The sequence below is a fragment of the Arachis hypogaea genome, chromosome 17 (assembly GCF_003086295.3).
Source record: "Arachis hypogaea cultivar Tifrunner chromosome 17, arahy.Tifrunner.gnm2.J5K5, whole genome shotgun sequence".
Classification (NCBI taxonomy): Eukaryota; Viridiplantae; Streptophyta; class Magnoliopsida; order Fabales; family Fabaceae; genus Arachis; species Arachis hypogaea.
Window position 1 is genome coordinate 115,028,749 of NC_092052.1, and position 24,300 is coordinate 115,053,048.

The 24,300-nt window shown below is 34.3% G+C and overlaps 3 protein-coding genes across 5 annotated transcripts; 2 read left to right on the forward strand and 1 right to left on the reverse strand.

Moving 5' to 3' along the window:
• Positions 1-1,447: 1,447 nt before the first annotated feature.
• Positions 1,448-5,695, forward strand: LOC112764873 (probable protein phosphatase 2C 55). Its single transcript, XM_025810685.3, has 4 exons — positions 1,448-2,524; positions 2,928-3,252; positions 3,691-3,840; positions 5,079-5,695. Exons 1-4 carry the CDS (start codon positions 1,929-1,931, stop codon positions 5,373-5,375), a joined length of 1,368 nt encoding a protein of 455 aa, XP_025666470.1. The 5' UTR covers positions 1,448-1,928; the 3' UTR covers positions 5,376-5,695.
• A 170-nt stretch (positions 5,696-5,865) lies between these two features.
• On the forward strand, positions 5,866-11,193 carry LOC112766502 (J domain-containing protein required for chloroplast accumulation response 1). 2 transcript variants are annotated; one of them, XM_025812398.3, is made up of 9 exons: positions 5,866-6,918; positions 7,714-8,450; positions 8,539-8,852; positions 9,012-9,114; positions 9,589-9,653; positions 9,748-9,810; positions 9,892-9,969; positions 10,131-10,307; positions 10,970-11,193. In XM_025812398.3, the coding sequence occupies exons 1-9, from the start codon at positions 6,470-6,472 to the stop codon at positions 11,006-11,008; spliced, it is 2,025 nt and encodes a 674-aa protein (XP_025668183.1). In that variant the 5' UTR covers positions 5,866-6,469; the 3' UTR covers positions 11,009-11,193. The 2 variants fall into 2 exon arrangements, with proteins under 2 accessions (XP_025668183.1, XP_072079446.1); XM_072223345.1 differs by having other exon boundaries at positions 7,737-8,450.
• A 5,264-nt stretch (positions 11,194-16,457) lies between these two features.
• LOC112764585 (lysophospholipid acyltransferase LPEAT1) lies at positions 16,458-20,558 on the reverse strand. 2 transcript variants are annotated; one of them, XM_025810260.3, is made up of 9 exons: positions 19,675-20,558; positions 19,168-19,284; positions 19,030-19,067; positions 18,702-18,766; positions 18,326-18,394; positions 17,774-17,907; positions 17,551-17,691; positions 17,153-17,216; positions 16,458-16,780 (listed from the first exon to the last, which is right to left on the reverse strand). In XM_025810260.3, the coding sequence occupies exons 1-9, from the start codon at positions 20,236-20,238 to the stop codon at positions 16,761-16,763; spliced, it is 1,212 nt and encodes a 403-aa protein (XP_025666045.1). In that variant the 5' UTR covers positions 20,239-20,558; the 3' UTR covers positions 16,458-16,760. The 2 variants fall into 2 exon arrangements, with proteins under 2 accessions (XP_025666045.1, XP_025666044.1); XM_025810259.3 differs by lacking the exon at positions 16,458-16,780 and having other exon boundaries at positions 16,879-17,216.
• Between the last annotated feature and the right edge of the window lie 3,742 nt (positions 20,559-24,300).

A 24,300-nucleotide genomic window follows, 5' to 3' on the forward strand; every position in this document is an offset into this window, starting at 1 on the left:
TCCTGATAAAACTTGGAGCATGCATAAAACAAATGGAAAGCATGTAACACACTTGGGCTTGGAGCAATCAAAATTATTTGGCCCAAGTAACATTAAATCAGCCACATTCATTTTTTGTTATTAAAACCAAGGCTGAGTGTAAATTGGGCTAGCACAATAAATTTGTTTTCGGCCCAATATTAATCCTGCACAACAAAATTATTTTAATTAACACATTAACCAAGATTAGCTTAATAATTTTGCTGTTAATAATGTTTGATCATCATCAATTTAGTTTAGAGTTTTCCAAACTCATCAGCAAGCATTTCGCGTGTTCTTCTTCGGTTCAGGAATATATTAGGATGTCATCAATGAAGATGACGATGAATTTGTCCAACAAAGGATGGAAGATCCGATTTATGTAATCCATGAACACCGTCAGGACATTAGTTAACCCAAATGACATTACCGTATATTCATAGTGGCCATAGCAAGTTCTAAAAGCGATTTTCGGAATGTCTTCGTCTCTTACTCTTATCTGGTGATAACCAGACCTCAAGTCAATTTTAGAAAATACTCCAGCTCCCTATAATTAGTCCATCAGGTAATTGATTTTTGGCAACAAATATTTGTTTTTTTACTGTAACTTTGTTTAATTGCCGGTAATCTACACACAGATGCATACTTTCATCATTTTTCTTTACCAGTAACACCGGCGCTCCCCACGAATAAACACTTGGTCGGATGAACTTTTTACTCATCAATTCTTCCAACTGAGTTTTGAGTTCAACCATTTCCAATGACGACATTTGATAGGGGGCAATCGAGATTGATATAATATCTATTTTGTCTTTCTTAATAATGTTGACATTATTGGTCCCTTTTATTCATTAAAATTTCCTAATGGTATTTGGCACTAATTTTTCAATAATTTTATGACATGTGACACCAAAGTGACATGTGAACAAATTATGTTTTGTCACGTAACACCATCATCTACATTGATATGTCACGTATTCACATATTTTTAACTGATTCATCTTCACTCTATTATATATTGATGAATAATATTCTGATACATGACACTTATAGTTTACATTAGCATACCACGTTATCATGTTATTAACAAAAAATAATTAAGAAACCAATATAAGTCATGAATGTAAATTTTGGAGATAAATTAAAATTTTAGAGAATAAATTAAAAAATAAAATTTTATGACCAATTTAAATATTAATCGAAATAAATGCATTAAAAATTAGGTTTTTAGATTTATTTTTGGAGATAAAAAAATTTAATAGTAAAAATTAATAAAAATTTAGAGTATATTTAGTTTGTATTTTTATTTTTTATTTTTTTAATATTTTTTATTTTTTAAATTTTATAAAAAAATAAAAATAAAAGATAAAAATAAAAATTATTAAAAATAAAAATAGAAAATAAAAACGTAGCAAAGAGAGTGTTAATTGGCAACCCAGTCACCAAAGGTCATTTATTCCCAATGATGAGATTCGGTACTGTTTGAACCAGGAAGAATACATGTTTTTGTTTTTTTTCCCTCGTTTCTATTCCTTTCTTTCCGGTCATTGGCATCTAACAATGCTGATCGCTGTAGCGGGAACATTTATAAAGAGGAGACACGGAAAGGATCAGCTACCACCCAATTTCTTTATTATCATTTAATTTAATTATGCACCAAACTTCTTCCGTTATGTTTCGATTCTCCTAGGAATTTTCTGGTTAGGGTTTTCCTTCGCTACCTTTCTTCTTTGATCAGCATCAGCTGTAAGTCGTTTCATTTTGAATCTCGTTTGATTTCTCTGCTATCGGTTCTTCCTCTGATTTATTTGAATGAACAATGCGGTTTTTGACCTTTGTTATCTGTTGCAAATATTGGTGTTGTGTTCCATAGAGTTGAATAAGCTAAATTATTGTTTGTGAAAAAAAAAATGCCACTCGTGTACTTTTCAAGATTGGGCACTGCAATTCAAAGTTCAAATGTAGGAATAGGTGGTGGAACCATAAGTTCTGTTGTTTTCGGTGTTCTGATTGCACGAGGGAAGTTGTTGTTTAGTACTACCAAGTTTTGTCACCCTGTAAACTTCGAAGCTTGTACCTATTTGGTTAGACAGAGAAGAACATTGTCTGTAATTGGCACACCATTTCCCACAGTGTCTATGGATTCTGCTCTCACTTCTCGCTTATCTGCAGCTGCAATCAGTGAATGCTCTGATGATAAGTTAACTTTGAGGTATCGTCGCCATTCACTGTCAAGAAAGGTTGTGAGTAATCTGTGTTTGAGGACAGGTTTGGAGAATGGTAGAAAAGTGGGCATGAAAAGCTCTTGGCAACCCGAAAATCGTACAATTTATAGCTATCTTATTGCTGCAAGGACCTTGCACTCTTCTTACCTCTGCACAGAGTTGGCATCTAGAGGTTTCCATGGATCATCATCATGCGCTATTTCAGGCCCTGCTCATGGTGTACGTCATGACACTTGTGCTTGTAAAGAGAACTCAACAAATTCTTCTATTTCATCTAAACCGTATGTTCTCTCTCCCTTCAATTGAAATGTATCCAAAAAATAGAAAAGAATTTTCTACATTCAAATCAATTATTTAAATATCACGGTGAAGCTTTCTCTCCCCTCTCCCCTCCCCTGCGTCGCACACCCTCTTTTCCCCTTTTTCGGTGTCAGGGGAAATTAGTTACTTTTTCCCAGTTTGTTTGTGATTGTACTGGTAACAAAAGTGTATTCTATTTAAGTACATTTCAAAACAGATTGAAGAATGAAGATATATATTCAACATAAGAACTCTGAATACTTGTATTTTGAGAAGCAAATATTTTAGGATGACTCAAAATTTTAGCGTTAGTACTTGGCAATTAAAATTTACAGTGGAATTCCAGTCTCATTGCTTTACTATATGGTTGGACGATAATTGCAGGAAAGCTCCTTTAGGTAAAACCCTTAAATTAGCATCTGGATCATGCTACTTACCCCATCCTGATAAGGAAGAAACCGGGGGAGAAGATGCTCATTTTATATGCTCTGAGGCACAAGCTATAGGACTGGCTGATGGTGTTGGTGGCTGGGCCGATCATGGTGTTGATGCTGGACAGTATTCTCGTGAGCTCATGTCCAATTCAGTGGCTGCTATTTCGGGGGAGTCCAAAGGTTCAATTGACCCAGCAAGGGTGTTGGAAAAAGCATACTTAAGTACAAAAGCTAAGGGTTCCTCCACAGCATGCATTATCACACTTACTGATCAGGTTACCTTCACCTTTGTATGATGAACTGATAATATTATTCCTTCAGTGATAATATATTAAAATGGTATAGTTCAAGTACATGCTTAACACAACACTAATCCAAATATCCAATAGTTATAAATTTATAATGGCTCTAGTCCCCTCAAACTTTATTGTGTTTTAAATTTTAAACATGTTGACACACTAATAGCAATAGCTCTGACATTACATATTATATTTCTACGTATATCAGTTTTCTGACTCCTTTGATGCCTTTTCCCCCCTTTTGGGATTCTTTTGTGTTTGTGACTGAATGGTACAATTTCCTACGAAACTAGTTAGTGATATATTTGGTCTCTCAGCATAATTTTCACGGTTTCTAGTGACATTATGTTATAAATAATCAGTTCTGGTACATCATTTTATTTTTGACAATTTTCTTTACTCATGATACTGCAGTGGCTTCATGCTATTAACTTGGGAGACAGTGGTTTTATGGTGATCCGTGATGGGTGCACTGTATTTCGGTCCCCGGTGCAGCAACATAATTTTAATTTCACTTATCAGCTGGAAAGTGGAAATAATGGCGATTTACCTAGTTCTGGTCAGGTAAGATGCACAGGATTGTAAGGGAATGTTACTGCATTAGTTAATAAAATCTTTTAATTTCTGTTGGTGACGAATATCACATGATTTTGCTAGTGATCCTGTACACCTTTTGCAGTGCATACGATTCCTTCATGGTTTCATTTCCTTGTGTGTATGTGTTTGTGTTATATTGTGATTTTGTTTAAATTCTAGAAAAAAGATTTATTGACAGCTTGTGCTGTTTGTTGAATTTATAATAAGGTTTAATTATCCTGTTAGTCTTTATAGTTTTACCAAATTTGCAATTAGATCCTTATACTTTTTTCCTTTTCAACTGGGTCCTTACATTGCTTTTAACTTTGTAATTAGCTCCTTTCTGTGAATGTTACATTTAATGGAATATTCCTCCCAAAAAACATGTAGTTAATGATCTAATTAGGTTATTAATTATGGATACTTTCAATTTGTAGAGAAATATTCCATTAACTCTTAACATTCTTTATGCTAGTAAGGACCTAATTATAAAATTAAAAATAGTGTAAGGACCCAATTGAAAGAGAAAAAATATAAGGATCTAATTATAAATTTAGTGAAATTATAAGGACCAAAAAAATAATTAAACCTTATAATACTTTATGTGTCGTATTTGATTTGTTTAATCTTTAATCAAGTTTTTAATCCCTTTATTTACAGGATGTATTGATTATAGTGGTTTCTTTAAGTCCTATAGTAGTTTTGTTGATTTACTCTCTGTTCAATGTAGTCCCACAGTCAATTATCATATTAGACTATTATGATGTGCTCTTTAGATATGTTATCTCCGATCAGCTGTAAGTGAGATGTGAAATTTGAAAGTAACTTGCAGCATAAACACCACCAGTTAAAGTAGTCTACTTTAGATGGAAGTTTACTGTAGGCTGTAGGACATTGAAAGATATGGTAAATCCTGGTACTGTGTCTTTAAGAAAGTTGGAGAAATGCAGACAAAGCTTACTACCATTTAAGTATGATCTTGTTAATGCTAGCATATTACTTGCATTCATTATAACAAGCCATTAAAACTTTTGGTGGTTATCTAATTCTTTTCAGACAGTTTTTTATATTTTGTCTCAATTATTCCCTTCTATAACATGCGAATGGCATCCATATCCTTAAGTAGTTCACCATTGCCATAGTCAATAAACTAGTTAATCTTCTTGAATATTTGTTTATCTATGCTTCTTGTTGGACTTTTATGTGGATTGCCTTGTTCATGTCAGGTTTTCACAATTCGTGTTGCTCTTGGTGATGTCATAGTCGCTGGTACGGATGGGTTGTTTGACAACTTGTATAATAATGATATCACGGCAGTGGTGGTTCATGCCAAAAGAGCTGGCTTAAGCCCTCAGGCAACGGCTCAGAAAATAGCTGCACTGGCACGCCAACGGGCACAGGACAAAGACCGGCAGACGCCTTTTTCAACTGCTGCTCAAGATGCTGGGCTCCGTTACTATGGTGGCAAGCTTGACGACACAACAGTTATCATTTCATATATTACCGGCTCTGAAGATGCCTAAAATCCAATCCAGTTCTCTTGTACATACTCTTTTTGTCCTCATGCGCACCATGCAGCATATGTGATTATTATAAATAAAAGGTTTAAACATTGTTACCCTCCAGGAAATGATGTTAGTGACAACCAATTCAGAAATGTAGGTCCGAATTTAAAGTTTTGACCGTCCAAATTTTGTTTGTAAGCAACCAGCCTCTTAAGTTGGATGTTGTTTTGCTTGGTTGTTGGTTTTGGCACTGAGCAGGAAAGTGTGACAAGCATTCAAATTGAAATAATGTAAATGAGAGTTCAGGTTCCTTGAGTAATGAATGAGCCTTTGCAATAGTTTGGCGCTTGTTGCGAATGTATTATCGATTTTTCTCTGGCACGATTGGCTCTTTTCCCGAACCATATGTTCTGGTATTGCATGGGCCCCTTATCTTCGTGCCTAATCAGGAATCCCGTGATGGATGCGTTTCATCTACGTATATCGGAGGTTACGGAAAATCTGAATTACTGAAAAATTATTGAAAATAAGAAACTTTGAACTAGTGAAATGAATGCATAAATATATAACAAAAATTATATGAAGAGTGCTACGTGGGGCCAAAATTTCATATTTTTCTCTTGTGACATCGGTTCCTATTCCTAATGCCAACTCTTGAATAGCCAAAAATATGATAGGAAGAGACAAAATCAGAGAAGTGGCAGAGGGTGTGGTGGCCGCATTGAAAATTTTAAGCGAGAGGGGATTTAATTAGTATCCCAAAGAAGAATTGAGGGAAAAGATTTCTTCAAAAAGGCATGGAGTAGAGTGGTCGAGTTATCAGCATCACTTTTTTATAGTTTTGTTTCTATCCTTTAAAGTATTATCCCAAGTCACTCATATCTTGTGGCTTGCCAATGGCAATTGGTCTTCGGCGCACCTTCTCTGTCGTATTGTGGTAGTTACTTCCCTTTCAGAATTCGTGCCTGTTCTCGTCTGTGTCTCTGATTCATAGCAGGCAGAGGCAGTTACAGTTCAAAACAAACTTTCCATTACCCTCCGCTGCGTTCCACGTTTTCCCGCCAATTTTTAATCCTGAATTAGTTGACAGTTATTATTAATTATTAATAATAATGGAGAGGTTTTACTCCTCTTCTTATTCTTCACAACAAGGGGAAAGCGGTTTCTACACGAGTCCAAGCACGCCAAGCAGAAACTCCGATGTGGATTTCAACGATGTGTTCGGAGGGCCGCCACGGCGGTCTTCCATTAACAGCGAGATTCGGCATAGCCTCAGCTACAGCAGGTTGCAGGATTTGAGTCAAGAAGGAGAAGGAGAAGAAGGCGAGGCTCCAAGTTCGTGTGCGTGGCGTCCTGAGCGGGAGAGACCAGTGTTTGGAGGGGAAGATTTCGTGAATCGGAGGCGTTATTCAAACAAGAACAGTGACTTCTACGATGATATATTCAGAGGCGATGAGTCTCCGATCAGGAATAGGGATCAGAGTCAAAGCCCTTTCCCCAGCAGAGTTTTGAGCCCTTCTCTTGCTGACCCTCTCTCCTCTTCTCTACCTTCGAACTTCAGGTTTTCCTCATTAACCTATCCTTCTCGTGCGGATTATTGATGATTTTTAACAAACTCATAAAATTGAATCCAAATTACGGATTAGTTAATCATCACTATTGTTCCCTATTTGAGTCTCTCCTTCAGTAAGCAATTTTGAATTAGAAACACTGTTGTAATCGTTTATTGTGTGGGATGATATCTGTGTTTTGAACTTTTAAACTAACTGTGGGGGATAGGATAGCAACGTTACCCGGACGCGCGGTACCCACTCTCCCCTATCCGGTCCAAGTGGGGTAATTACCCGACCCAGTCTAGGGCGGACAGGGTCGAATTTAAAAAGTACTCATCTTGGTATATATAAAATTATGTATGTGATGATAATTATATAAATTTTAAAATGTAATTTTATTTATTAAATTTTTAAAATTACAAGGGTGAATAGAGATAAGAGGAATATACACAAAGACAGGTTAGAGTTCAATTTTTTACCATGAATAGATAGGACAAAAACTGTCCCGAATGTTACCTTACTTGATACGTTCAAATAGTAGACTACTATATGACAATATGTATTAAACCATCGATTTTTAGTGTTCAATTAGTGAATCAAATTCATTAGATTCATAATCATTGAAAGAAAATTGCAGATCGATAGCCATTGCTAGTTTTATTCATTTGGGACTGCTTCATGCATTGTTTTCAGCATGGATAATAACTTATCAGCTTCTAAGTTGTGAACTAAATGACTTGCTCATCTCCTATTGTGACTGATGCTAAGTTTCTAACTCCCGTCACTTTCCACTGACCAACCAGTCTTCCTGCCAAATTGTCAAAAGGGATGGACCTTCCAACATTTGGTTACTCTACCAGAAGTAGGAACCCACTTAACAACTTCAATGATGGTTTTGGTGCTTCGAATGGAGTAGGCTCTTCAGATTCTCATCTTTCAAGATTTTCAACCCCACCAACCAAGCACAAGGAGGATCCAAAGAATGCTTTAAAACCCGCTTATCGGCAGAGTCTTCTGTCGAAAGAGTTTTCAGATATAGAAAGTAACATGAAACAAGACCAATCTAACAGTAATGGCCAATTTCATTTCTCAATATACAAATGGGCAAGTAAAGGGGTGCCAATGGTTATGCCTCTTAGGACAGAGAGAAAAGATAAGCTTAAATTTGAGAGAAGCTCAAGCGCCAAGGAATGGGTGGCCAGTGAGATTACCACACAAAATGATAGTCCTGCATCATACAAAGCCTCCTTGTTATCGAGAAGCACAAGACAAGATGGATCAACCTCTCGTACAACTATTCAAAATGGGGCAGATTCTATTCGAATCACAGAACAAAGAGCTTCTTCCAAAGCTCAATCAGAGACGATGAGCAGCTCTCATACTGTAACTAAAGATGATCCTGGTAGTCCTATCTCATCTACTCATTCTGCGAGTGAGAAAACCTTCTCTGGAAAAAAAGAAGCAGCAAGTGGAAATCAGAAGCTTGAGACCAAAACATTACGTTCACTGTTAAATGAAAGTAATGCAATAGCGAAACAAGGTAAAGCCATATTCACCATCCACTTCTGTCTGTGTGTATGTATACTACTTTATGACTCCATTATAATGTTCTCAATTTCATATATCAGATTATAACGAGATCACTCGAAGGGAGAGACAAGATGAAAGTAAGATGAAAAGCACAAAAGAGTTGTCTAATTTTGATAACGTGAATCCAAATAAACGAGAAGAAACGACTGTTTCTGTGAAAGCTGTAGAGCATAGCAAAGCATCCCCTGGTTCCTTGAACTTTGGTGAGAATATGGGGAAAGACCGCATTAAAGGAAAGGTCAAAGAATTTGTCCGAATATTCAATCAAGAAGCTGCAACAAAACCCAGAGTTGAACCCAAATCTGAGGGTTCTTTATACAAGCAAAGAGATGCTTTCAGGACAAAGAACGGAGTAAGTGTCGGCAGTAAGAACTAATGAATAAGATGGATAGAAAAGAAAAATTCATATTATAAGAAGCTGTCAATAGTTATGACTATTCTTCAGTGTCAAGTTCATGTTATCCTAGCTTTACAACAATTAAGATGCTTACGGTTGCTCAATCTTATTTAGGCGGACGAGTATTCCGAACAGTCCAAGAAAGAAAGTTCCAGGGTAGAGTCCTCCAATGGGTCTTCTAATAATTTGTCTCAGCAGGATGATATCTCAGCATCAGGTACAGCTTAATTTTCTGAATTCTAGTGTAATATGACTGCTCTAACAAAGATTATGTGCGTAGCCTGCATGTAACAATAGGAAACATTTACAGGGCAAGCATCGAGCACATTCTAGTTTAAACATGCTTCTATGGTGATTTGTTATTTCCACATTGCATCCCTCCTAAGTTTCTGTTAAGCATGGTGCTGTAACAAAAATTGTGCTTTTCTCTATGGTCTGCATCCATTTCAATATGCAGTTGTGTTTACTTTTTACAAATTCAATGAATAATAGGGTGCCACCTTTTAAAAGAACTAGCATAAGCTGTTAATCAACTGAAGAGACTTTGTTAAAATATGAAATGACCGTGACACTTCCTTATTGTTGTAGAGCTTTTTATACTAATCAATGTTAAAATCTATATAGATTATAGACATGCTTTATATACTTGATGATTAAATATTGTGACAAAACAACTTGATTTCGTTACCAGCAACGCCAGATATTTCATTTACTGTTATCGGAGATAAGGATGGATCCTTCCATGGGAATTTCACGGTATTCAATTGCTGAGCTAAATTCCAATCTTATGTTTAAATTACTTTCGTTTTAGGAAATTTCTGTGAATATGCTCCTGAATTGAATATTACAGATACAAGTACTAGCAGAAGATGAGAATGATGATTTAAAAAGCCAAGATAACCAAGCAATCCAAGTAATTTGCACCAACTATCATGCTTTCTTTTTTTCAAGGTTGTCAATATTATGTGTATACATATTTCTGTATACAATGTAGGTCATTGACAAGAAGATACAACAATGGTCTAAAGGGAAGGAAGCAAACATACGCTCGCTACTATCGACGTTACAATTAGTAAGGAAAAATGGAGTTCTGTACTCCTTGCCGTTCTTCTTTCTTGTCAACAAAGATAAAAACATTTTGATGTGTCTAATTCCATTTTTAAAGGTTATTTCCTTGAGGTTGATAGATAAAATTCACTTTTACTAAACTGACATTGATTTGTATAATTAAAGGTGCTTTGGCCGGAGTGTGGCTGGAAGCCTGTGCCTCTTGTCGATATAATTGAAGGAAATGCGGTGAAAAGAGCTTATCAAAGAGCTTTACTTTGTCTACATCCAGATAAATTGCAGCAAAAGGGTGCTGCATCACATCAAAAATACATTGCAGAAAAAGTTTTTGACATCTTACAGGTAAACCTATATTTGTAGCTACTTAGTTGGATTGATATATATCATGTTATCTATTTCATGGGTATTGTCTAAAATCTTGCTTATTATTTGTTAGTCATACATATTGTGTGTCTCCTACATTTACGTAAGGTTTAATTATTCTGTTAAGTCCTCTAATTTTACCAAATTTGCAACTAAATTTTTATACTCTTCTTTTTTTAATTGAGTTTTATATTATTTTTAATTTTGTAATTAATTTTTTTTAATGTAAAAAAAATATTAAAATTAACTGAATATTTTTCTGCCAATTGAATGTATCCACATTTAAAAACTTAAGTAAATCTTTGACCCATATTTTTTAAAAGAAATATTCTGTTAATTTTAATATTTTTTTTAGCATGAACCTAAGAAGTTCATAAAAAAAATAAAATTCTGTAAATCGTTTTATTGGAGTAAATAATTAATATATTTTATTTAAGTAAAAAAGCATCCAAATACTTGGTAGGGACAATGAACCTAAGAAGTTCATAACATAACAGGTTCTTACAGTATTTTATTTGATTGAACATTACGAAGTATTTAATAGTCATCATTATTCTTAAATTCAGTTGACGGGTATTCATTGAACATGTTTTTACTAAAACCCGATCACTAAGCGCATTTATTAAAAACTTACAATACAGGAAGCATGGACGCAGTTCAATATGCTCGGTGCACTTTAACTAGTAATTACTCAGACCCGAGGAAAGGTTCTTTTACAGTCTCAATGGGATATATATATTGTGCTTATTAGGAGTGCAAGTGATTACTTCATAGCTGAAGCTGTTTTCATTGTAAGGTTATAAACTTGTAATTGATAATAAATGATCGATTTCACGAAAATATATTTTCAAGTTTGGTATACAAATGCAAGTGTTCACTTGAGAGCCTATAAGCCTCTTCTGTCTTCCTCCTTGATTCCTTCCGAAAAAGATCTTTTAAACTAACAATGTTAATAAAGTGGTAAAATAATATTTAATCACTTTTAAATTTGTAACATTTATTATCTGTGAGTCTTATTATTTTAATTTAACGGTGATTCTGTGATTAATGGTATATTTTTTTTTTCTAAAGTGACAATACAACTTTAAATCTGGATTCCTTCCTTTCATATTTGTTACATCTTCATACAGTATCAATTCTTGATAATATTAAATATCGTTAGCACACACAAATTTTAGCCGTCGTTATTTGGATGATTGGCTTTCTGTTATCTAATGGATGACAACACTTGGATTGAATTTCGTCAACAACAAAATAACTTTTTCCTTATTGTTTAAAACTTCATATTTTTGTATTTTCTACGGTTTGAAGCTCCACATAATTTTATAACAATAGGATTAAACTTCAACAAAATGAACACTTTTTTGGGATATGAAACTCTAAATATGCATGTTTTTTAAGGTTTAAAATAAAAAAATTTTGGGATTGAATTTAGTCAACAACAAAATAACTTTTTCCTTATTGTTTAAAACTTCATATTTTTGTATTTTCTACGGTTTGAAGCTCCACATAATTTTATAACAATAGGATTAAACTTCAACAAAATGAACACTTTTTTGGGATATGAAACTCTAAATATGCATGTTTTTTAAGGTTTAAAATAAAAAAATTTTGTAGTGACGAAGTTCAAAGTAACCCTCCCCAACCCCACCCCCCTCTTTCGCAAAAAAAAAAAAAAAAAATAGAAAAACAGATCAACGTATCACTTTAGGGTTGGAAACTCTAATTATATAATGGCAGGGGCTCAAATATCAAAACACCCAAAAAGTAAAACACTTTTAACTTTTAGGGTTTGAAACCCTAAATTTATGTTATTTAGGGGTTGAATCTTTAAATAACTTTATGCAGTGGGAGTTCAATAACCCCGTCCTCCAAAACAAACATTTTTTTTTTGCATTTAAAACAAAAAATTTATATATTTTCTAAAGTTTGATATCCTAAATAATATTTTAGTAGGCACTGGATTCGATAGTTTCAGAACGTTTGAACCATAAATGATCCCATAACAAAACATATTTTTTAAGTTTTTTTAACAACTGCTAAATAGTTCTTTTCTAATTTTAATTACAAATGAATCCCATATATTTTATTTAATTATAAAAACTATTTTTTATTTTATAAATTATTATTTTATCAGTCATCTATTATGTTTATTAACAATCAAAATAAAAAACAATAACGAATTAGATCTTCGATTCCATTGATCGTAATAAACTTTTTGGCAATTTCAATCGATTAAAAGTTTATATTTGATTCGTGACGTTCGTCCAGGGCTGTGAAATCGTGTTTATTTGAAAATCAATCGATTGGATTATCAAAACAATCGATTGAATTTCAGGTTTTTCATGACTCAATTGATTGGATTACAGGTTATCACAAAACAATCGATTGAAAATTGCAGCATGGTTTTCGCAAAAATCAATCGATTGGTCATATTACCCAATCAATTGAACGATGACTAAAATGTTGGTTTTTTAAAATTCAATCGATTTCTTATACTACCCGATCGATTGAATGCTCCAAAACAACTTGAGGTCTCACAATTCAATCGAGTGGTTGTGTTACCCAATCGATTGAAGTCATCAAAGCAATATGGATTTGCCCAATTCAATCGATTGGTTGTGTTACCCAATCGATTGAATTGTGTACTACGCCATTTTCAATTTTCTCATCGTTTTTATAAGTTATTTTATTATTCATCTATCTTAATGTTAAAATTCTATCTTCAATTTTTAAGACTTTATTTTGATTTAGATACTCTAATCTTATCTTTTCTTTAATATTAACATTATAAATTGGTGAATAATCTATCACCAATTATTCAATCCCACCATTGAAATCGTGTATCAATCTCTTTATGTATCATGAGAGAGTGGTGAAGGCTTATGCCTCGATGTCTAGGTAGTTATAATGTCTCTTGACTTACCCTTTTTTGAAATCATGTATTGACTGGTAATGAATGTTCTTATTTTTTATAGGGAATTCGTTGCTTGAAATGTTCCTCCTTTTTGAGAAATTCATATCAAACACCCCCAACTAGAAATACCGGTGGTGCAGGGGATATCGGTGGTGCAGGACATATTCAATATTCTCCTGTTTTAACTGCTTTTTATGTCTGCTCAAATGTTTAATATTGAAATCCAATTATTCTTCTGTGCTCTTCATTATGCAGAATGGCAAATTTCCGAGTGATGCTGGTGTCATCCCTGGAGCTGTGAAACAGATGTTCGATCTATTGGAGGCTCAGAATGCAGAGCATAACATGAAAGTAATGTTATTAGAGCTTTACAATGAGAAAATAATGGATCGTGTGCCTCCTGAAAAAACTGTAAAATCTGAAAATGATAAGTCTAAAAATCCTATCGCTCTAATGGAGGATTGGAAAGGGGACTTCCATTGTTAATCTAGGAAGAATTGATTAAAAATTTGTAATATATATACTTCATATATGTCTTAGCAATATATGAACAAATTATTAAAATGCTTTGATATATATTGCATGGTATTTTTTTTTTCTAGTCAAGATTCAATAGAGAGGTCAAATCTTGAACAAATGAAAAGAACAAAATAGAATGCAAACAAATAAAAAGATATGAAATTTTTTTACATAAATTAATTATATAAAATAAAATATAATTCACAAGACATAAAATTTGTATGAAATTGTTGTTGAAATAATAAATGAAAATGACATTACTTCATCGTAAAAATATGAGTTTTTAAAACTAAAATATCTCTATAGTGCATAGAAATAGAGAAAAATTGTAAAAGCTTTCGATCGATTGAATTGGGTAAATTCATATTGTTTTGATGACTTCAATCGATTGGGTAACACAATCAATCGGATTGGGTAACACAATCAATCGATTGAATTGTGAGACCTTAGGTTGTATTGAAACATTCAATCGATTGGGTAGTATAAGTAACCGATTGAATTTTAAAAAACTCATATTTTAGTCATCGTTCAATCGATTGGGTAATATGACTAATCGATTGATTTTTGCAAAAACCATGCTGCCTTGCAATTTTCAATTGATTATTTTGTGATAACCTGTAGTCCAATCGATTGAGTTATGGGAAACCTGAAATTCAATCAATTGTTTTGATAATCCAATCGATTGATTTTCAAAGAAACAGATTTCACAGCCGGATTAAATATAAACTTTTAATCGATTGGAATGGCCAAAAAGTTTATTACGATCAATGGAGGATCTAATTCGTTATTGTTTTTTATTTTGATTGTTAATAAACATAATAGATAAATGATAAAATAATAATTTATAAAATAAAAAATAGTTTTTATAATTAAATAAAATATATAGGATTAATTTGTAATTAAAATTAGAAAAGGACTATTTAGTAGTTATTAAAAAAACTTAAAAAACATGTTTTGTTATGAGACCATTTACTGGTCCAAACGTTCTGAGACCATCAAATCCAGTGCCATTTTAGTAATAGAAAGCTCCAAATTTTAATAATTTTTTCCATTAAATTTATGTTACTCCACACACGAATACAGCTTATCTGCCAAAAAGAGTTCAATAAATATAATTAACTTAGTTTTTGTTAGTTCCTATAATATAATCAAAATTTTAATTTAGTTCCTAATTTTAACACTTTGTAACTAAATCTCTAAGTTAGATAAAAACTTTTAATTAAATTTTTTAAAATTTTAAAATATTCAGCTCAAAATTTTTTGATAGATCATGTTACATAAAAAACAGAATAAGTTACTTAAATAAAATAATTAGAATCTAAATTTACTAGATTACAACTTTTTAAAATAGCATGTGTTTGCAATTTTTCTATATCTATATAAAATTATAAATCGCTACAGGGTTCAGGTTTCAAACTGAACATAATCCATGGATTGTGTAGCGTTTCTAAAAGAAAACAATGGGTAGCATAATCCCTGATAGCCTGTAGCAGATTATGTATACGTAAAGATTATTTCTGTTTATGTAACAATTATGCATGGAATGAAATAAATAATAGGATGAGATTGAATAATGAAATGAATGGAATGAAATGAATACAAATTATAGATTTTTATTATCATTCAATTAAACTTATCCATTTTTTTATACGACTATATCCGATTGATTATAGTTGTAAATTTCTTTTATCTTCACAGAATATAAAAGTTAAATTCTTTCATTAAACACTCTCAAAATAATAAAAATAATTTATAATATTTTTAAAAAATAATTTTAAATATATTTTTTATACATATTTAAAATTATTTTTTAAAAATATTACAAATTATTTTCATTATCTCTTGAGAGTGTTTATGTTCTGTGAATATAAAAGAAGTTTACAATTATAATCAATCATTCAGTCGTATAAAAAAAATGATAAATTTAATTGAATGATAATAAAAATCTTAAATTTTTATTCATTTCATTCTATTATTTATTTTATTATTCAATTTCCAACTTATTATTCATTTCATTTCATGCATAATTATTACGGAAATAGAGATAATCTCCACATATACATGATCCGCTATAGTGTTAAAAATTATGTAGAGTATCATTATTTTCTTGTACCCCGTAGCAATTTATGTAGAGTATCATTTCCTTCAAAAACCGCTACACCCTCTAGCGAGTTCTGCCTAACTCGCTTTTCCACATAAACCATGGATGCCAGAGTTCTGCCCAACTCGCTTTTCCACATAAACCATGGATGCCTATAGCGGATTATGTTCAATTTGAAAACCGCTACACCCACCCTGTAACGATTTATATAGATATAAAAAAGTTACAAACACGAATGCTGTTTTAAAAAGTTATAATCTGGTACCTAAAAAACAAATGTTTCAAGAATTTTCATATTTTTTAACAAAAGAGTTGGCAAGTGCCTAATTAAAAATTATCTAATATCTAGTATAAAGGTAGGATTACAAACTTTTAAAATATAAAAAATTAATGAAACTAAGAATAAACAAAATAATTAAGCCTAAGTGATAATGGTTTCCAAATGGTATAAAATGGGTTTCTAATTCCAGGTTACAATCATGTTTTAGATCTGTTGTTTGACAAAATAGACAGTTTAGATAACTCTGCGCTTGGCAACAGAAAAATTTAAGAAAAAAGGAAACTTCAAAGAAAAAAAAAAAAGAAAAAGCAATTGAATCGTTAACCTCTTCTCCCTAAAGCAAATTATAATCAAAATCAACTGTTATATGCTAGACAACCTAACCCTAACTACGGGGAGGATCCTACAAGTAATTGACAAATTTAACAGAAAAATATAGATACAGAACCTATGCTCAGCCAGTGCCCAGCGGCATTAAGGTCCTAGAGGCATTTCAGATACATCATTTTCGACTAGGAATGCTTGTTCTGCACAGAATTTTCTATATTTGTATCTTTTTCTTTCAGAATAAATAACAGAACCATACAATGAATATACACAGACCAGGAATCCGAATTAGCATTGGGAAAACAAACCTGCAGAACACGAAACAGAAGATTCAGATCTAAGGTCACTAGGCCTTTCTAAATTTGTTAGGTCATTATGTTAGTCAAAAACGTCACAACACATGATATCCCTTGAAATCTTTGATGGGGAGCCTCAATAAAATTCACCAGGGATTATGTCACAATGTTGCTACTGGTCACATTATTTACATTAAAATTACACAAGATTGAGATGTTTAGATGAATGTAAATTAATAGGAACCCCCCTCAAGCAAGCTGTCCATTCATACAAATAACAATTTTGACACTAAAACTCGACTCGAACTACATATCATTTGAGCCTGAGGCCATGAAATTATCAATCGTCTTTCTGATGCAAAACACTAGGCAGACTATTATTACCATTCAGAGCAGCATGATATATTCGTTTTTCAGCGAGTCCAATGTCAGCAAGTATCAAATTACCCTGCAACAAGAGCATAGAGTAAACAAAATCAAGCTGGTACCAAAAGCAGTTAGTCAATAACATTTAAAACCATATACAAAACACTTGTTACTCCTTTTTTGCACCAAGGAGAGAACTGTCCTACATCTTGTCTCGATTTTGAAAATTTGGAAAGAATAAAGGATCAACAAGAATTTTAACACATGGATCAACCAAATTAAAATAAATTATAGCACGGAGAAGCAAGTGCTGTCTTGATGTCTTCTATTAGCATAAATTAATCAATTACAGCAATCGTATAAGCAAGCACCCTTGTATATTATATCTGTTTCCACAAAAAATCCAGAAGAAATACCTCAGTAGCCATCAATCTTCTAACATTATTGGCATATAGTTTAGGGTCATCCTTCTCCTGCTGTGAGGGATAGTAAACAGGTAACCGAATCACCTCCACATAATTTACAAATTGACATAGGAGAAAAATCACATGACGCACCTGCCAATGTAAATGTAATTCGATAGCATCAGACTTGCTAGTAAAAACCATGCTTCATTAGTATATAAGAAAAATTGCTTACCCCAGATATGGAATCCCAGGCAGGGCTAAACCTCTTGTAATGGTATCGTAAAATTACAGGAAGTACTGGTGCTTTTGCTAAAAAACCTCCTGTCTTGAATGGAAGGAGGTACTCTCCATTTGTGGTTGTACCTTCTGCAGAATATGCAAATAAATGAACAATATTAAACCAAATTATTACAGCATTTTAACACAAGTAGCTTAGAGCTTTAGACACTCAAATTACTTGCATAATTTATTTTTGGTAAAAGTTTACTTAATAATTTACTGATAGATAAAATGAGCAAAAGAAGAAATATTTCACCATATATTTTGACACTTATATCATCAGATAAATAAATATATATAGGATAGTTACGAATAACAAGAAAACAACCTACATTAACCATCTTGATGTTTATATATACCAAATTTACCTTAGTCATGTCAATCTGCACCAATATATATTTATTAAAGTTTGCAAAACAGGCGTACCCATATTGGTCAAATACATGTATTCTACATAAAGAAAGCAACAGTGAACTCAGCTCCAGAAAACTCAAAGGATGATAACCTGGGAATAGCATCATTACTGGAGCAGACTCATTTTGATGAGCTTCTCGAATTCTTTCAGTGACGATCGCTGCGGGAAGAAAGTCTAAAGGTTAAGCTACAATGTTAATTAACAATATGATGCCCCCGAAAAAGTTAATCTAACTGGAACACCATTTCAATGGGATATACATATATCTTTCCACTTCTGCACCAATATTTTCATTATGATACACAATATAATCTACCCACAGAATCAACCAAAATCTGATACAAGATTGTTTCATTAGAAACAAACAGAGCAGGGGAAGAAAGATGAATTCAAGGGCTTTTGCTTTATTCAAATACTGCAAGTTTTCATAATTAATACAAAGTGATGACATCAATAGTTTACCCACCTGAAACGCCCTTGAAGTCTGATGATTTTGATTCCCGCTGAACATAGACACATCCAAGGCACTTGCTGTCATAAAACATTCCATTATACGTAAGCAGTGGGATCTGAATATTCTCTTATAATAAAAAAAGACAATTGATGCCATTAAATAATGCAAAATGCACCCTTCTGGAACTGCATGTTTATCATTTCATTACACATGAAAGTTCAATTCTGCAGTGGAATTTGAGAGAGGATGTAGAGCAGCAGAATACCACAAGATCTAAAGTACATAAAATGAAGCAATATTATTAAATCATTGGAAATCCCCAAAAAAATGGCCAACAAACCTGATGAGCCCGACGAATGGAAGCTTAGACACAGATCTCTTCATGATGAAATCAAAGATTAGAGTGGAACAAAAGATAAATGTCAGTAACAACACCTATGAACAAGATACACTTGGGAAAAATTGTCATCTCACAGACCTTAGCAACAAAACTGGGGAATACAGAGGACATGTGATACAAAATATCCAAGTACGACACATGATTAGATATTACTACGCCAGGTCTTCCCACTTCTGGTTGAGTTTTGTCTCCATTCTGAAATTGTAAACAGACAAAAGAAATAAGTAGACTAAAATCAATTACAAAGACAGAACACTCTGCTTCCAGAATATTATGAAATTATATGGCTGGGAGCTTGTTATGTAATAACAGATAATTGCTAAGCTAAAACAGATCAGTAGCAGTAGTAGTTTTGCCGATTAGAAACGACAAACCAGCCATACAAATACCATACACAGAGTACCCTAATATCAAACGACATGCAAAATAATAAAATATTTTGATAATTCAAAAACCACAAAACATGAACCACTTGCTTCTCTATGTAACTCAAGTCAAACGTAATTAAAACACTCCATGATCATAATCTTATGTAATCATACTCTGAGAAGCTGAACGAATCGAATCAAATCAAATCCAGAATACCTTTGTGTGAGTGAAGGAGCTTCCATTTCCATCAGCATCGTGATGATCAGGGATATGAGACTCCGGGATCCAATAGAAGCCGAAGATAAAGAGCATGGACCTCGATAGAGCTCTCCCGCAGCGAACAATAACTGCCCTACGCCACCCGCCCATATGAGCGTAATCCTCCTGCTCGTCGTCGCGGTTAGGAGAAGAAAATAGAGTGCACACGCGACAGATGGCGTAGTAGAACACCAGGATGGTCATAGCAAGCACGACTCGTATGGGGAGCAGCGTGACGAGCGCGAATCCCAAGAGGAGCTTCTCCTTTGCCGGGAGGTCGCCGCGGCCCATGGTGCCGTACGCGTCGCGGCGGACGAAGGCGGCGTATTTCTTCTCCATGTCTTCAATGGTGTCGGATGTGGTGGTGGTGGTGCTGGTGGAGTCGGAGGACTTGAGCAGAGGGCGATCGTCACCTTCACCTTCTCCATCCCCGATGTTGGATTTGGAGATTCCATTGGCTTTGAGGTCTTTGGAATTTAGGGTTTTCAGTTCTGACTCCATGCTTCCAACTTGCATAACCATCGATCAGTGCTGACTTATTTTATTTATTATTAGTGACTATTTGTGTTCCATGTGAGTAGACATATGTACATAGATGGATAGGGTTTTGGAGTGCAAGAAGGTGAAATGCAAAGAGATTGATGGATAGGTATATGTTATGGTGATAGAATAGGTAAGGAAGGAAGGAAAAGGATGAAGCACGATGAAGAGTTCTTGCTTGCTTAACGCTGATACAGGTATGCAGATCTGAGATAAAGTGCTCAAATTCACAGTCACGCGCTCCTCACCCCTCCCTCCCACAATATACTATCTAAATTAAAAAGTGAGATATCAGATAACATAGTATATAGTTAAAAATCAGTTATTTATATTTTTATATATTATATATTAAAATATAAAATATACAAACACATTTAAAAAAAATATATAAAATAACTCATATAAATAAATATATAATAATAAAATATTTATATATATTAAAAAAATAATTAAAATTAAAATATTTTTTAAATACATACGCAATATAAAATTTAAATTTTTAATATTTATTTAAATAAATTAATATGTTAATTATTAGACCAAACCAACCTAAGTATACAAATTAGACAGTTTTTTTTTTTTTTTGGTATAAAAAAGGAGGGCTAACACCCCCAAAAGAAAGAAAACAGGAGCTTATAACTCAACAACTAAACGGGGACTACTTACCCCTCTTACATCATCAACTAAAAGAGTTCTTATCCCTGTTGGGGGAAGATCAATAAAGTGATACCCAGGATCCATCTTCAAGCTTTCTGTTGCTAACCAGTCCGCACTTTTGTTACCTTCTCTGTAAGTGTGAGTAATTTTGATGTTCCATTCTTTCTGCAACCATCTTTCAATTCTCCTTATGCCAGCATTAGGGTGTTCCTTTTGGTTTTTCTTTCTTGTCAAAACTTCATAAATACTCATGGAGTCTGTTTCCAAAATTAAGTGTTTAATTCCCAATTCCCAGGCTGTTCTCAAGGCATTGCAAATTCCCCAAACCTCTGCCTGAAAAGCGGTGCAGCATCCCAAATTCGCCATAAATCCCGCCAGCCATCTTCCATGGCTATCTCTCAGCAGACCTCCACACCCTGCCAAACTTGAATTTTCATTTGATGACCCATCTGAATTCACTTTTATCCAATTTTCTGGGGGAGCTTTCCAAGCAACTTGAATCTCTATTTTTGTTCTCATTTGCTTCATAAGATCCTGCTTGTTGAAAGCTTCAGCTATTTCTGTAACAAATTGAATAATAATTTTCTTTGCTGCATGAGGCCTTTTAAAAGGGGATGAAAAAATTTCTTTATTTCTCCATCGCCAGATCCACCAGCATCCCACCATAAAAATGGATTTCCACGGGATTTGGGAATTTTGACCTAGCTCAGTTGTGAGATTCCATCTCAACCAAGCTTCGAAGGGAGCTCTAAAAAAGCTTTGAATTTTTGCAGGGTTGATGAGCTGTGCCCATATGCAGGATGCCCCCGGACAGTCTCTCAAAACATGGATTATGGTTTCTGGGGTTCCTTGACAAAGGTGGCAGTCTGGAGAAGCTCCAAAGATACTGTTCCTCCTGGAAGAAGTCATCAATTTCTTGTGTGAGGTAAGCCACATAAACATCTTAATGCTTTGCGGACCTTTCCATTTCCATATTATTTCCCATATGTGATCTGTAATTTCTGTATGATTAGTTAGGCTGTGGTATGCACTAGAGACAGAAAATTCTCCTGATGGGGTTAGATTCCATGTAGGTCTGTCCGTCCCTAAATCTTCTCTGGGGGGGTGAGTAGCTGCAATTTTACTTATAGTGTCATTAGTGAAGTATTGCTCCAGCCAAGCTATGTTCCATTCACCATTTTGGTCTGTTGCTTCTGCTACGGCAAGGTTTAGGAAACTATCTTCAATTGCTTTTTGGGCTTTATCGATAAGCCTTCCCTCACCTTTAACCCAGCTGTCTGTCCATAACATTGTGCTTCTGCCATCACCAATGGAAAATGAGACATTTTCTTTAAAGGTACTCCAGACTCTGGCCAGACTTTTCCATAATGGAGAATCTGAGGCTGTGCAGATAATATTCTGAACAATGTGTTGGTTTCTTTCATATTTGCTTCTTAAAACTTTTGCCCAAAGGCTGTCTTGTTCTGTGCATACTCTCCAGAGGATCTTGAGCAAAAAAGCCTCATTCATTGCTGACATTTTTCTAAGTCCCAAGCCACCCAAGTTTTTTGGTTTGCAAAGTAAATCCCAACTAGCAGCATGCATCTTTCTTCGATCAGTTTCTCCCCAAATAAAGTTTCTTTGTAATTTCTCTATTTCTTTACAAATACCTTGGGGGACTTGGCTGTGCAGCATGTCAAAGTTTAGAATTGGACTGATAGTGGATTGAGCTAGAGTTACTCTTCCTGCCAAGGAAAGGCATTTTGCTTTCCATCCACCGATTCTGGCCTTCACTCTATCTATGGTGCTTTTATAATTTTCTTTCTTCCTTTTATTGTTTGTGATCATAGCCCCTAAGTATCTTCCCAAGCTGGGATTTTCTTTGTAGCCACACATGTTGATGATTAAAGCTCTATCTCTGTTATCCACATTCTTTGAAAAAACAATTGACGTTTTTTCTGGGTTTACTTTCAGTCCTGACACCCTTCCAAAAGAGTTGAGGGTCTCCATAATGGTGGCCATTTGATCTACAGATGCTTCTGTAAACAAAAGGAGGTCGTCAGCAAATAGAAGATGAGAGATGTTTGGCCCATTTCTCGCAGCTTTCATAGGTATCCAGCTTCCTGTTTCAACTTTCTCCTCTATGATATGAGAGAGCTTGTCTATGGCTATCACGAAAAGATAGGGGGATAGGGGGTCCCCTGTCTTAGTCCCCGAGAAGGATTGATGCTACCAGTTTTTCCTCCATTCCATAGCAGCTTGTAAGTGACTGAACTGATGCATGCCTCAATAATTCTTTTAGCTTTCGCATCCACCCCGAACTCATCTAGGCACTGAATAATGAAATTCCATTTTAAACGATCATATGCCTTCTCAAAATCTATTTTGATAGTCATATACTTTTTTCTGCCTCTCATCTTTCTTAAATCATGTGTCATTTCCTTTGCTATGATTATGTTGTCGTGAATGATTCTGCCGGGTATGAAACTGGATTGGTTGGGGGCTATGCGATCCGCAAGGAAAGGTTTGATTCTAGCCACCAGAATCTTCGTAATAATCTTATAGGTCACATTGCATAAGGCAATCGGCCTATATTGGTTGATGAATTCTGGTTGTTTTATTTTTGGAATAAGGGTGATAAGGGTCTGGTTAATGGCTCCCATCTCTTGCGGATTTTCCCAAACATGCCTAATAAAAGCACATAGTGACTCTTGGATTGTATTCCAGTTATCTTTGTAGAAATAAGCTGGATATCCATCCTCTCCCGGGGCCTTTAGCGAACCGATGCTAAACACAGCTGCTTTAATATCTTCAAAATTTGGACCTTTTGAGATAGATCTTTTTTCTTGGTTGCTCAAAACAGGGTAGGTAGTGCTAGTTCTGAGACAAGGGCTACAGAAATTATCTTCCTCATAGAGCTTTGAGTAGTAAGCTATTGCTGAATTTTTCAGTTCCTCCTGATCTTCACTCCAGTTACCGTTCTCCAATCGCAGCTTCAAAATTCTGTTCTTTCTTCTTCTTATTGCTGTTTTTGTGTGATAATATTTTGTGTTACGGTCTCCATCTGTTATCCACAATTGTCTGGATTTCTGCATCCATAGGATCTCTTCTTGCTCAAGGATTTGTTCTAGCTCCCGATTTAATTCTCTCTCCAAATCTTCCAAAAAAGGGTTCCTGCCATATGATTGTGTTTTTTGAATTCCAGCAATTCTTCCTAAGAGCTTTCTCTTCCTCTTGAAGACGTTACCAAAAACCTCCCTATTCCACTTCTTGAGAGCTGTAGTGAGAGATGAGAGCGCTCTAGGGAATAAGGAGTCTTTCGGCCAAGAATTCCTTATGAAATCATTAAAAGTGGGATGGGTTTTCCACATAGCTTCAAACCGAAAGGGTTTTTCTCCCATCACCTGT